Raw genomic sequence first — 15,492 nt, forward strand, 5'->3', positions numbered from 1 at the left:
AGTTGAAAGAGAAATTTTGGTTCAAAGTTCGGGGCCCCAACAGTCCCATTTGAAGCTGAGTTTTTAATCATCAAATCGGTTGATTTCATAAATCATGGAGCCCCAGCAATTGAACATTCGTGAGTCGTAGAAAACTTTTAACTGAAATAAAAATTTTGGAAAATCTCATTTTGTGTAACAACGAAATTTTTACTGGGGCCCACCCGGGCATTTGCCCGGTTGCACAGTGGGCCAGTCCGCCCCTGACGAAGAGGGTCAGCCACCCTACGTATTTGAAATAGTTTATGGGAGAATTATGTGATTCTTCGTTTGTGTGCTACCAGTTTTCATAGGTATTCGTGGAACGAACAAGTCAGATTTTGTTATTCACGTCTAAGCACCTCCCTGGGAAGTTCAAAGCTAGATGCGTTACTAACGGATAGATACCATACTGCTCTGTCGATTCGTCAAAAATCAATATCTTCGTGAAAATCAGTGTTTAAATTAGCCGTGTAAGAAATTGTAATGGGTGCCTCTTGGGTTTAGCAGCCTGCTGTCTACATAGTTTGCATTTGTTTTTCCCTAATCACGTTTACTCAACCGTTTCAGTGCAATTCTCCAAAAAAGAAATCAGTGTAAACAAACTGTTTTGCCTTAACTGAAGACAAACAAACAGTCAGTGCCATTAGGGGAGGGTAGGATGAAACGTACAGAGGGGAATATTCCAGTTAGAAAATCAAACCAAGCAAATGTTTCCAGAATGGAGCATGGAATAGAATAGAAACGATGATTCGTTCTTCGCATTCGTTCTCGGTGGATGGGTGTGCGGATGGAAACCGCAAACCTGTTCCTTGAGCAAGCATTTTTTTTTCATTCTTCATCAACTATGGGTATGAACCACGCACGCATCAGTGACAGACGGGAGAACCAACATGCGATAAAAAATAACAGTGTTCTTAGCGGTGGTTGGTGGTGGGCAGTCGGCTGGTTGTTTCTCTTTAAAATATGCTGGCGGACTCGTTCGGTTGTTCAAACCGAACAAGTGCTTGACTCACCTCGCCTATTTTCACCTTACGCTGGCTGTAAAACGTTCCGAAACAAGTGTGCTTCCCCTAGTGCCAGCCAGCCGCTTCTAATGGTATTTTGCATTCCTCCCATTCAGCAGTTTACTTTCCGCCTGTCTCCCTTACTTATCGGATGGGCGGGCAGGCGTCCGGTAGGTAGGTAGCATGTACAGGGAATTGAAAATCATAAATTAGGAAACCCCTCTAGTGCCGTGCACGGTTCGAGTTGATATGATTGCTTGCCAATACGTTCATGGTTTACCGAAGTTTCTCGTCTTTTCTGGCTATATAGTCGGTGCCTTTGGGTGATAAATTCTGGAATTTCCGAAAAAACGTCAATTTATGATTAAGTTCAAATGCGGGGCGATTGAAGATAATCAAACGGAATCGACTGGTAGGGTCGACTTTCTACGATTTAGTGTGTTTCACATTTTGCTATCGATGGCTGCCGAAGAGACGGCTGTGTTGGTGGTTAACAATGAAAGTGTATATGTAGGTATTGCAAATTTAAAAAAAATGAACAATAGGTATTTTGAGAAAAGGTTTCCATGCAATATTTAAACTTAGTCAACAATTCTGTTCATCCTGTTTCGAAAAATAATCACAGGGTTTCGATGCTGAAGATAGCACAAACAGATTTACTAAATTCTATACCATATTTATTTTCTACACTAAATTGCTCTGGAATGCTCGTAGCTATTCACAATCAAGATGTCAACTTCGTCGTTCGCCCGCGGAGTAGTGGCTAGTTTACACCTTTAAAATAGCAGAGATAGTACGGAAGTCATTAACTCGTTTAAAAAAGAAACTTTTTAACTAATATCATCTTTCCTTCATTCCTCTTCCAGCAAAGTTACCAGAACCGGCAAGCAGTGTACGTACATATCACTACGGTGCGGGTGGTGTAGCATGAAAACGGCACAGGAAGGAAGCACCGACACGATAATTATAATAAATGATGACGATGAATTAGAACTATGACTGGAGAGGGCTCCCTTAGTTCCAGCGCCGTCGGATAACTCGAGAACGTGAGGCTCTGGTGTTCGTTCGCGTATTGCCGGGTGTTCGGGGGTTTGTAAAATCTGATCGAAAAAAAGAAGAAGCAAAAATAATCCTACGGAACAGATTAGCAAGATGAATGAAATTTGATCAGCATTATGGCTGTGAGTGAGAAGTTTTAATAGGAAATATAGTTATCAGTATTGTGTTTGTGTGTGGCATCGATGGGAAAGTTTAAAATTGCTACTATCCTACAACAAAGTTAAGAAGAGCTCGCTTTTGTCATATCCTATGCAGTGTATGTAAGAGAAAAATCTCTAATGTTAGATTGCGTCAAAGTTCCGCTTGAAATCAGTGTCTATTAATGTCGTGTATGTTTCTGAAGTGTTGTGTCAATTTGTAGAAATAAATAAAAAAAACTGCAGCGTGGAAAATAACCGTCTGTCGAAGGCGTCGTCACGACGTCCCACAGGCTACAGCTCTGCCCGCTTGCCCGTGCGTTATGTGCTTTCGATTAAAATTTAAATGAGAATTCGGTGATGTCATTAGTGGATGATAATGAACTGGATTATACTAGGGGTGGTGTTTATCCTGGCGCCACAGTTTCGTTTGGATCTTTCGATTTCACCGTCGTCGGCCGAGTCAGCACCATCATCGTTAATCGGCAGCTTGCTGGGCAACAATGGCCGCCGGTCCGGGCTGGGTGCCGTCCACGGAACACCTCTCGGTGCAGGTTAGTTGAACGTTTGATTGTATCGACATTTAAATTTGAATACAGCGTTCATACACTACAAGGTTATTCAAGCTGCAGTTGTACCTACTTTCAGTTCAGCTAAATTAGAATGAATCAAGTTTGCAGCTCATTAACACAAAACAAGGGACAATACAAAACTGAAGAAAGTGACAATACAAAAGAACAAATTGAAAATGATTAGAGCAAATGTGAAAGCTGTTGTTGATGATTGTTCAAATTTGAATGATTTTTTGGCATAAAACAATAATGGTTGCCATTCACCATGGATTTGTTCCTTTCCATAACTGTTCGATTCACCGTTAAACATACAGACATCGAATAATGCTTTAAAACTGAATTTAAACCATGTTCGCACTCACTCCCATTGCATTCACTTTCTTTGGTAACATTGGTCTAGGAGGATACGACAAAGATAAATGTGATGGGAAAAAGTAAAAGAAATCCGCTCACAGTAAAACCCAAATTCAAAGTAAGCACATTTGGCAAAAATGTGCTGACAAGTTCATGGATTGACATGTTCTGTGTAAAGTTATGGTATTAACACCAGTGAACTTGCAAATATCATACCACACATTAAACACTATCTATCTTTCTGCATCTGTTTGCGCTGCCTGGAGCTTGAGTTAATAATTACAACAATAGAGTTATTAGAAGTGTCTTTTGCAACGCCGAGCTTCAGTGCAGCCACGCGCGATGGAAGGGCTTCCAGCAATCCGCTGACCGAGAAATGCGTCGGGCCATGCGACGAAAAAAAAGCATTCGAAAAGACTAGTTAAAGGCTAGTTTATTGCGCGAATGAACTCGGTTTTAATGCGTATGCTACGATTTTAACATAAGGCAAATGCAGCGAAGCATGCGTCACTATTTCTGCCGCGACAGCTTAGAGTGCACGCGGTACTAAATTCATTTAATTGTCGTCATCGCTCGGTGATGCGGGACGGTGAGCTTTCGAAAACCGAGTTGGAAAATGGAGTTCTGTCAGACACAGAAGACATTAGTCTGGTAAATGACAAAGTGAAATCTATTAGTAGTTGACAGAATGAATTTCCATAGTGAGTTACTGTTTGAAACCTGTACATATATTTCTGTAAATGTGCTTTCAGTTTTGATTTAATATTTTTAAAAGAGGTTTCATTCCGAAAAATTCGTCCAGCAATTAAATTTTTATGGGACTTGGCTTAATCTTAAAACCCGAAGAATATATTTGGAAAATTTAAACAAAACCAATTACGCGAAAGATAGAGCTGTCAATTGTATGCCACTTTATTATAACCTATGCTGTGAAAAAATTGACATTACTCTATTATACCCAGAATCCAAACACGACTTAGCCACAGGAATAATGAGTAGTCTATAAGTAGGGGAATGTCGTCGTGGTTGGGCCATCTTTTGGTCCACAAATCTCATTTCAAAAGAAACTTTGGAAATTTAATAAAGGTCTAAATGCAAAGGTCTAAATACGAACTATTAATCAGACCTTTGTTAAATTTCCAAAGTTTCTTTTGAAATGAGATTTGTGAACCAAAAGATGGCCCAAACACGACGACATTCCCCTAAATAATAACAATAATAAATGTTATTAGTCTAACATACTAACCTGGAATTAAATGAAAATTAAATGAAATTAATGGAAATCCCTGGCGCATGCTGTGGGTTCGAATCCAGTTATAATATCAGATTATAGCTTGATTCAACTCATGTACCTTCCAGTACATATTGGACAAAAGGTACGAGTCACAACGACTACTTGTTAAGCGTAGCTACCAATAAACCCTCCCCCCCTCACCTTTCCGCTCTTTTTCCACCACTCCAAAACATTTTCATTACTTTCCCCTACCATCCCTTCATCAATTGTAGAACCACCGTTTCAAAAATTATTAACATTTCAATCACCCGCGGATGGAAAACAGCATACTTCGATCCCGAAGCCTTTGCGGATGCGATTCGACGAGAGCGCAATAAACGCATTATACTCGACTCAAGCGCCGATGTTTTAATAGCGGTACTTTCGCGTGCGTATGACGCTACTATGCATAGAAAGCGTCACCCTATAAATCGAAGGTAACCAGTTTATTGGTGGACAGATGCGATAGCAAACCCGGTGCTAAAAGAGCAAAGAGCAAAGAGCCCGGTCTGACTAAGACAGGGCGGAGCGCCACGCAGCACTTGCCGCCGCAAGAGTGGCGCTCAAAAGTGAAATTAAAGTCAGCAAACGAGCCTACTTCGAAAGATTGTGCACTATTGCCAAAGCGAGCCCGTCGGGTGACGCCTATAGGATCGTTAGGGCCAAAACCAAGGGTGTAATAGCGCCCGCCGAGCAATCGCCAGAGATTATGGGGCGAATCATTGAGGGTTTTTTCCGCGCCATGAGTCCAGACCTTGACCTGCGGCCGCTGAGTCACTCCACGTCCGACGTTCCAGTATATCAGACCATGGAGCCCCGCCGAATATTCAAAATTATGTGAGTGTAGGCGGCTAAGAGGCCGGGGTGGAGGCGAGGCCTCACGAATGAGGAACTCATTGAGATCGCTCAATCCCTTGAGGTGAGCATGGCACCGGGACTGGACGGCATCCCGAACATGGTCGTTAAAGCGGCTATCAAGGAGGCCCTCGAATTATTCAGGGCAGTAATGCAGAAATGTTTGGACGAAGGTTTTTTCCCAGATAGATGGAAGCGACAGAGGTTGGTTCTTTTGCCAGAGACGGGAAAACCTCCGGGCGTCCCGTCGTCATAAAGGCCGATCTGCCTGCTAGATACCGCGGGCAAGGTGCTTGAGAGGGTTCTCCTCAACAGCCTGGTGAAGCACATCGAGGGTGCAGACGGCCCGTCAAATAACCAGTTCGGGTTCCGTAAAGGCAAGTCTACGTTGGATGCAACCTTGACTGTCATTAAGACAGCACAGGTAGCACTCCAACGTAAGAAGCGTGTAAGGAATACGTTTAACAGCGCTAGTTGGGACTCCATAGCCAGATCGCTCAGGAGCCTCCACGTACCGGTGTAGCTGTACAAGATTCTGGAAAATTATTTCCAGAACCGAGTGCTATGCTACAACACAGAAAAGGGCCAGAAATGCGTCACAATAACCGCAGGGGTTCCGCAAGGTATCATCCTGGACCTGGTGTTGTGGAACATTATGTACGACGAGGTGTTGAAACTGAAGTTCCCTATAGGGGTTGTGATTGTCGGCTTCGCAGACGACATCACCCTGGAAGTTTATGGCGAATCAATTGAAGAGGTTGAGTTGACAGCTACACACTCTATCAGCATCGTCGAAGACTGGACGCGCTCCAGGAAACTGGAGGTAGCGCATCACAAGATAGAAGTTATTGTGGTAAATAATCGCACGTCAGAGCAGCACTCAACGATCAGCGTCGGAGACTGTGCTATCCCGTCAACGCGGTTCCTGAAACTCTTAGGGGTTATGGTCGATGATAAGCTCACTTTCACACGTAGAATATGCTTGTAAGAGGGCTTCCGCAGCTATTTCTGCACTATCTCGGATGATGCCCAATAGCTCGGCAGTATATGGCAGCAAACGCAAGCTTCTTGCCAATGTGGTCGTATCAATACTTAGGTACGGTGGACCGGCGTGGTCATCGGCGTTAAGAAAAAACAGCTACCTACGCAAGTTGGAAAGCACCCATCGCCTCGTGTGCCTGAGGGTCGCTAGTGTGTACCATACCGTGTCATATGACACAATTTGCATCCTGGCTGGTATGATGCCTATTGGTATCGTCATCGAGGAGGACGCACGGTGCTACGGTCTACGTGGCACGATAGGTATACGGAGTACTATTAGACAGGCCTCGATGTTCAAATGGGAGCGTGAATGGTTTAACTCCACGAAGGGCAGACACGTGGACTAAATCTGAAGTTATACGGATGGGTCGATAGGCGCCAAGGCGAGACCAGTTTTTACCTGTCAGAGATCCTGTCAGGTCATGGTTCTTTTAGGCAGTATCTGCATAAGTTCAGGCATGCGGAGACCCCCGAGTGTCCTGAATGTGTGGAGACCGCAGAACATGTCTTTTTCGCGTGTCTTCGTTTTGCTAATACGAGTAGTGACATGATGGCAGTGAGTGGGTGGGACACTACTCCAGACAACTTGGTTCATGGGATGTGCACGACTTCGACCATCTGGTGAGCGGTTAGTGCAGTCGCCACAGAGATCCTCCTGGAACTGCAGCGACAGGCCAGGAGTAACTAACTACTAAAGTCTCCAAGTAGTTAGCTAAGCGGGTGTATAGCACAACAGCCCCACAACAGCCCTTGAAGTAATACCGATAAGGTGGTGCCGGGAGGGATTGAGGCTGGAGACTCGGGAAAGTTTTTAGCAGGTCGGGGGTAACCCGATTCCCACGTACCCTGAATTAGCTTCTCAGGGACGTTAAAAAACACATTTTCTGAAATACCACACTCCAAATTTTTCTGAATTCCTGCAAACTAATCCGGGATATTTAATCATAGTAATTCTCACACTTTAGCCAATTCAATCATTATAATCCTACTAATTACCTACTAAAAATACATATGCAACTCAGTCCCTATTTTGCATGCTCTTCTCTGATAACACAGTTGTACCACAGAGAAGCAACATTGGTCCGCTTTTGTTTGCTGAGTTCCGATGAATTGACATTGCTGTTAAACACTGATACACTAAAATTGCTGGACGTATTCGTTGGTGACTGTGAAATCTGTTTCCCCATTGATCTTTCTACGAACTTGTGGCTGTGCCAAACTCATTTTTCTGTTAAATCGGTCGGCTTTTATCTCGTAGGATGAATGAAAATGAAATAAAATGCGATATCACGCACTCTGCAAAATGCATAGTTTATCTGATTTTTCGTCATTAATTTGGATTTTGTGAATTGAACCTTAGTATCTAGATTACTTTACTTTAGCAGCCGAGAGCCGGGGTGGCTCTTGCCGTCTCAAGAATTCCTCTCCATTATACTCGGTTCTGGGCTACTCGTCGCCAATTCGTTGCGCGTCTCGACACACGCAAGTCGGCTACAACCTGGTCGAGCCATCTAGCACGTTGGGACCCTCTATTTCTGGTGCCGGCGGGGTTCTTGAAGAGAACGGATTTCACTGCACAGTCGTCCGGCATCCCTGCGACGTGGCCGGCCCACCATAGTCTTTCAAATTTTACCAGGTGTACGAAGGGAATCTCTGCAAGCAGTGCCTGTAGCTCGTGATTCATACGCTTCCGCCACTCTCCGCTTTCTGTTTGTACTGCGCCAAAAATAGTCCGCAACACCTTCCCTACTAGCACGGTTGTTATAAAGTTGTTGTGGTAACCGAAATATGACTAATTTCAGTCGTAATCCGGTTGCTACAACTAAATGGACCTAAAGTGTGCTACTTGGGTTTCGTTCAAAAACGGCAACTGCACGTAGGTCCTCCGTAAGCAAAGTTACTGTCTCAAATCCGTAGAGGACTACCGGTCTGATTAGCGTTTTGTACATCGCCAGCTTTGTGCGGCGATGCATGCTCCCAGATCTAAGCATCTTGCGGAGGGAAAAGTAGGCTCGATTTCCAGCTTGAATGCGTCGTTGGATCTCCTTACTCGTATTATTGTCGACGGTGACCAGAGATTTCAAATATACGAACTCATCAACCACCTCCAGTTCATCACCATTAATAGTTACTGTCCGTGTCTCTACCTACCATATATTTGATTTTCGACGCATTGATTTGTAACGTAGGCGTAGATTCTCTTCGCTGTCCCAAGGTTTCTAGTAATGATGTCGAGGTCGTCTGCGAAGGCTAGGAGTTGGCTATTCTTGTTGAAGATCGTTCCTCTCGTTTTGATGCCCGCTCGCCGGATCGCACCTTTAATAGCGATATTGAATAACATACAGGACAGTTCATCCCCTTGCTGCAACTCTCTAGCGATTCGAATGGACTTAAGACTGTCCCCGAAACACGCACGTAGCACATCACTCGCTCCAGAGTAGCTTCGATCAGCCGCGTCAGTTTGTCCGGAAAACCGTACTCGTGCATAATCTGCCATAGCTGTTCTCGTTCAACTGTATCGTATGCTGCCCTGAAATCCACGAAAATATGATGCGTGGGCACGTTGTACTCCCGACATTTCTGGAGGATTTGTCGAAGAGTTAAAATTTGATCCGTAATAGCACGGGCCCCCATAGAGCCCGCCTGATACTGCCCTACAAATTCTCTTGCTATTGGGGATAGACAACGCAACAAAATCTGCGAGCCTACAAAACCTTGTAGGCGGCGTTGACCAACGTGATGCAGCGGCAATTAGCAGCTTAGTATCTAGAACAACTCGGAAAATTTTAGTTTCTGTTACACCTTACGTCGTTTTTACGATTTTTTGATATAACTACAACCTTGATTGTACTGTTCATTTTATGGTTTGAAGGAACCTGTTACCGCTTCTGTTCTTTCATACACATTGTTTCTAACTATACTCATGTTTGTTGTGAAATATTTACATCCTAACGTTATAATTAACTAACTTTAAATGGTAGGTATATGTCATAGGTATATTTAGTATGTTTACGTAATATGTTACATTTTTGTATTATTGCTAAAAGATCAGGTTTTTATGTCATCTTAAGGAGGGTTCGCCCGAGCTTTACTCAACAATTATTCCTATGTTGTTCTTCAATTTACTGCTTTAGTGCGTAAAAATTTATAAAACAACTACATAAGTGTATTCACATAGCTCTGTTTTGATCGAATGCTTTGAAAGTTTCCAAATAATTTGTTCATTATCTGCAATGTTCCCATAGTACTTTTTAGAACAATGCTGTACTTAGTGCATATTTGCGAGAACTACTGTTCGTGTCGCGCAGAAGGTATATGGATTAAGTGATCGAAGACGATAAGCCCATGCCTTCGATCATATGGCTGATAACTTGTTCGAACGCTTGTGCCGGAGACGAGATGGGAAATAAATTAATCAAAGTTTCTAGGCAATGACAGTATTGTATACTGCCGTTGGTGAATGTTTGCGGTGGTGTAGAAAAAAGAACAAGGTTCTACAACTTCTAGGAAATTTATTGAAACATTCGGTCCGTCATAGATGAAGCATGTGACGCTTTAGGTTAATGGTGAAATTTCTAGAGAACATTTCGTGCAAATTTTAACTTAAATTGTAAGTCAAAAAAAGCAAACCCATGGGTTTGAACGTCCTTAAGAACTTGACCTTAAGAACTTCTTTATCGACAGACTTCGCAGCCGGTTATTAGAGTACAGGAAAACTACGGAGCTAATGTAAAGATCCTATTGTCTCAATAGCGGCACCGCTCAGTTGAGATTCGAACCTACGACGACTGGCTTGTTAAACCAGCATCGTACTCCGGAGCTAACAGTGCGGGCAAAGTCAAAGTCAAAAATTAGCCAATTGAATTATCCACATCCACATCTTCTATGTTTTATGTTTTATTCGTCAAGCATTTGTAGACTACATACAATAATATTATTACAATGTTTACTTATATACTATACATTATTCCTATGGCTAAGTCGTAGTTTAATTTGGATTCTGGATAAAGTGATGTCAATTCTTTCGCAATTTAGATTATAAAGACGTATCATGTTATTGACTGGTCCATTTTTCGCATAATTGGTTTTATATGATTTTTCCATAAATATTTTTCTAGTTATAAGGTTACGACTCGGCGCATAAAAGAGCAAGCAAATCTGCGGACTGGGTGCGTTGAGAAATAATGTCATTGATAAAGTAAAGCATTGCTTGTTCGCGACGTTCTTTAAGTGTTTGTATATGGATGAGCATGCAGCGCGCTTCATAAGATGGTAATGGAAATACTGTCCAGTTAAGTTTTCGAAGCGCGTATAGTAGGAATTGTTGCTGAACAGATTCAATGCGTCCTTCGTGTAACGCAGTGTGTGGGTGCCATACAATATTGCAATATTCCAGAATAGGTCTTACATATGTAATGTATAAAAGTTTTATTGTGTACGGGTCTTTGAAATTATGACTGAAGCGTTTGATAAAGCCCAGCATTATATTTACTTTGTTAATAATGGTATTGTAATGTTCTGTAAATGGTAGTTTTGAGTCTAAGATTACTCCTAGATCCCTTGCAATTTTACATTTTGGTACAATATTATTTCCTAAGTATATGTCAATAGAGGGAGTTTGAATTTTCCTGCTAAATGCTATTGAGTTACATTTTTTTACATTCAGGTTTAGTAAAGATTTGTTGCACCAAGTGTTGAATACATTGACTTCATTCTGAAATACTGCGACGTCATGGGCATTTTTTATTTCCATATATATTTTCATGTCGTCTGCATATACAAGTACTTTTGAATGGTTAAGTATAGAGGAAATGTCATTTACGTGCAAAATGAAAAGAAGTGGCCCTAAGTGGGAACCTTGGGGAACCCCAGAGGTGACTTGAATATGGTCCGAGAGGGCATTTTGAAAGCGAACAATTTGTTTACGTTCCGTTAAATATGATTGAAACCATTTCAAGAGCTTCGGTTCTATTCCAATTTTTCTTAATTTGAAGATTAATAATGGTATGTCTATTCTGTCAAATGCCTTACTAAAGTCCGTGTAAATAGTCTCGACGTGGTTGCCACTGTCGTGGTTGCATTAAGAGTAAAAGTTACAAATTCCAGAAGGTTTGAGGCAGTAGAGCGGCCTTTAAAAAGCCGTGTTGCTGACTTGTAATTTTGTGTTTTACTTGTTGAAATTTTTTTTCATTTATAATTGATTCAAATAGTTTAGGAATGCAAGAGATAATGGCAATTCCACGGTAGTTTCGGATGTCTGATTTTGTTCCTGATTTGAAGATAGGGACTAAATACGAAGATTTCCATATTTCCGGGAATTTTCCATTTTTCAGAGACATGTTAAATAGGCGTTGTAATGGTGTAGCAAGTTCTTCGGCCAGGTTTTTGAGAAATATTGGTGCTATTCCGTCAGGCCCCGGCCCTTTTGACGCATTCAAGCCTTTGAGTGCTTCAAATACGTCAATTTCTGATAGTTGAGAGACAGATATGTCGTTAGAAAATTCGGGGATAAATGAGAAATATTCCTGGTCGCGGTCTTCTTCGGTAAATGTTGTATATACTTCTTGAAAGAAATTTGCGAAAAGGTTGCAGATTTCATTAGTATTATTTCCAATAAGCCCGTCAAGTTTCATTTGGGATGGGAAATTACTGCTTTTCAATTTAGTATTTACATAGTTAAAGAAATTTTTTGGGCATGATTTGACTTTATTTTCGACTTTACTATTATATTCTTCATACGCGATTTTAGTGGCCGAGTTGAGTTCTTCGCAAATATTGAGATAATTATTCAAGTTAATGGTATGGTTTTCATTTTTTAATTTTTTGTGTGCTTTTTGTTTTCTATTTTTAAGATTTTTTAGATGTGGGTTGAACCACACAGGCTATTTACTATGTTTACTTCGTCTTCTTCTTTTCATTGGTACAGCTTCGTGCAAAAGGCACTTCAAGAAAAGGATGAATTTTTCTGTTTCATAGTCGACATTTCCTTCAGTACAAAACACACATCCACAACCCAAGACTAAAAGATTAAAAGAATGAATGAAAGAGTGAAAGAATGAAAGAATAGACTGAATTAATTAAAGAAACAATGCAACGATGATACAATGAAGGAATGAAAGAATGAAAGAATGAAAGAATGAAAGAATGAAAGAATTCAAGAATGAAAGAATTAAAGAATTAAAGAATGAAAGAATGAAAGAATGAAAGAATGAAAGAATGGAAGAATGAAAGAATGAAAGAATGAAAGAATGAAAGAATGAAAGAATGAAAGAATGAAAGAATGAAAGAATGAAAGAATGAAAGAATGAAAGAATGAAAGAATGAAAGAATGAAAGAATGAAAGAATGAAAGAATGAAAGAATGAAAGAATGAAAGAATGAAAGAATGAAAGAATGAAAGAATGAAAGAATGAAAGAATGAAAGAATGAAAGAATGAAAGAATGAAAGAATGAAAGAATGAAAGAATGAAAGAATGACAGAATGAAAGGATGAAAAGATGAAAGAATGAAAGAGAGAAAGAACGAAAGAATAAACTGAACAAATGAATGAAACAATGAAACGATGATACAATGAAGGAATGAAAGAACAAAGGAATGAAGGAATGAAATTGGTTTTGATTGAAACGACGAAAGAATTAAAAATGTGAAAATAGTAAGAAAAGATTGAATATTGAATATTGAAAATTAAAACAAAGGAAGTATGAAGAATAAAACATTAAAGCCTTGAAAAAGTCATAAATAGAGCAGCTGAAAAATGCTCCAATGAATAAACAGTGAAAAATTGAAGGTGTGGAAAGAATTGAGAAAGGCTCTAATATATAAATGAAAATTAAGAGCGTATAAAAATTAATTAAAATATATTTATTTCCGATATGTGATAATGTGAGGAGATTGAAAAACAGATTTCTAACGTGATTTGCAAATGTGTTTCTAATGTGCTCAGCTGTGCCACTAGTTGTCGAGTTAAAAACGTCAAAGTGCCGGTTTCGACCGTGCATACTTTAGTAGTAGCAGCATGGCTGGTTTTTGTTGCAGCAAAAACGATTTCATGTGCAGCGTTGCTTTGTAGTGCTGTACTACTGCAGCAGTCGATGACAACTGGATTTTGTTTGCATTGCAAATCGTTTAATGAATGTAGCTAATGCAATGTTGATTGACTGATTTGCCCTAGCAATTAAGGGTCATAGAAATCAATTGCATGGTTAATAAATGACAGTCAATCGCGTTGGTATTCAAATAAAATTTCAATATGCAATATTGATTATAATGGCAGAGAAAAAACAACTGCCGACAAATGCGCTCGCGTCAATTTTCTCACTTTGTACAGTTGACCGGACAGTGTTTCTCAAGCATTAAATACCAGAAAAATACCGCTCCATTTTCACGACCCATTGCCTGTCTACAACTTTCGCACTGCTTTTTCATTTTTTGTTTGTTTGTTTGTTTCATCTATTCAGCGCGGCGCGGCGTCGTAAAATTACAACAGTGGCGACCCACTGACTGAGTCACCCTGCCCACCCTATCGCAACGCCGTCGCGTTGTGACACGGGTGGGAGACGTACTTTAGGACACAGCAAAACGTGAGAATGCTGTACAAAAAAACGCCCATGCGCCCGTACTAAAGCCACCCGAGCGCAAGCATAATACATAATGAATTGTTTGAAAATTGCACAAAATAGCATTGCACTGGGTGCAGAAAACGAACCAAATAAAACTCACTAATCAAAACAGAATCAGCGTCAAACAGCGGCGTCCGTCGAAGTTAGTCGTATGGCGGTCGGATTCTGAAAGGAGGCCAAAAACTAAAACAAAAGAATGTTGATTTAGCTTTTCACGTGCATTACCAGGGAGAACTGAATAATATTATTTAAAATTCAGATTGTAGTTTTTACAACAAATAATTCTTACATTCTTCTCATTATGCATAATTCAGCGCTATTTGCGAATTAGAGCCTTTTTTACTGGGTCTCGCAAAGCGAGACGCCGCCGTCCAGGTCATAGCCTTCCTGCGGGCGGTCCAGCTTGTCGTGGAGTTTACTGTAGCCCAATTGTTTTACACATTATTATAAGCGAGATTTACTACAATGTACAATGAAATGGTAGTAGACAAATAACCATTGTCTATAGTGAACCTGGGTAAAACGTTAACATCGTTGAACACCCTTTCGATTCCCTGAACGTGAGCCGTCCTGCTCTTGGAATCGAAATGAAAAAAGCAATATATTCACTAGAAGTGCATTCAGTCGGAAAATTGTATCGAAACTAAACGATTTCACCGGGGAACAAAGTTGAATAAATTCCATTTAAAACAAAACAAAATCAACAAACAAAATACGCAGGGAGTGCACCCAACTGGGCGTGTGTGTGTGTCTGTGTATGTGTGCTTTGCTTGATTTATATATCCACTTAATCTGTTGTGTGTGCGCGTAGTCAAAACAATATCAGCAATATCCGTTGGGTGTGAACTTTTGCTGCCTACCTCAATGAATGCCAGGCGGCAGTTGCAGCAAATTTGTTAACCATTTGTATGGCAATTTGTTAAGTTGCCTTTGCCGGTTGATATTGCACGCATAGTTATGCTCGTTGGTGCTTAATGTACCCAGTCAGTGCACTGAGGCGCTGTGTTAAGGGAATGTTTGATATGGTAGATATTTGGCTTGTTTTAAACGTGGGAGCTTCAGAGAGGAACGTATCTGTCGCAGTGCTGACAATTGTCCTTACCCCCAACACGCATGTTTTACATTTTTCCTTTCTTTTGTATAACCATTAATTTCACCGGAGTGATAGGGTTAATATCTAAATACATACAGTCATAGTATTTCTTTTGTGTAGGAGTTCACCAATTTACGACTTGCATATTTTTTAATTCAAAAACAGTTAATAACTATTTGTGCCTTAAAATATAAAAAAACTTGAGTAGCGTATCTCTTTTTCCGAAAATCTTGAACGCATTTTTGAGAACAAAAGAGGAAAGAACTGCTGAAAGTGCTTAGTGACCTGAAAATAACAAAGAAAGATTTTTCTCCTCAAATCGACGCGACAACCTAAAAGTTTGTAAACTATGGTGCAATAAATTTAGTCGGAGGCCTGCAAAATACAACCCAGTACCAAGTTTATTCTACGAACGTTTTATTATTTATTTATGATGCAATGGTTTCGACAGCACGCTTGACCAAC

At 40.6% G+C, this 15,492-nt stretch overlaps 1 protein-coding gene across 1 annotated transcript in view; it reads left to right on the top strand.

Moving 5' to 3' along the window:
- The first annotated feature begins 2,600 nt into the window (after positions 1-2,600).
- LOC128745614 (uncharacterized) overlaps positions 2,601-15,492 on the top strand; it is a 289,476-nt gene continuing 276,584 nt past the window's right edge. Inside the window, exon 1 of the mRNA XM_053842691.1 lies at positions 2,601-2,775. Within this exon, the coding sequence (XP_053698666.1) occupies positions 2,601-2,775 (175 nt within the window). The remainder of the gene's footprint in view (positions 2,776-15,492) is intronic.

This window comes from Sabethes cyaneus, chromosome 1 (genome assembly GCF_943734655.1).
Source record: "Sabethes cyaneus chromosome 1, idSabCyanKW18_F2, whole genome shotgun sequence".
Lineage (NCBI taxonomy): Eukaryota > Metazoa > Arthropoda > Insecta > Diptera > Culicidae > Sabethes > Sabethes cyaneus.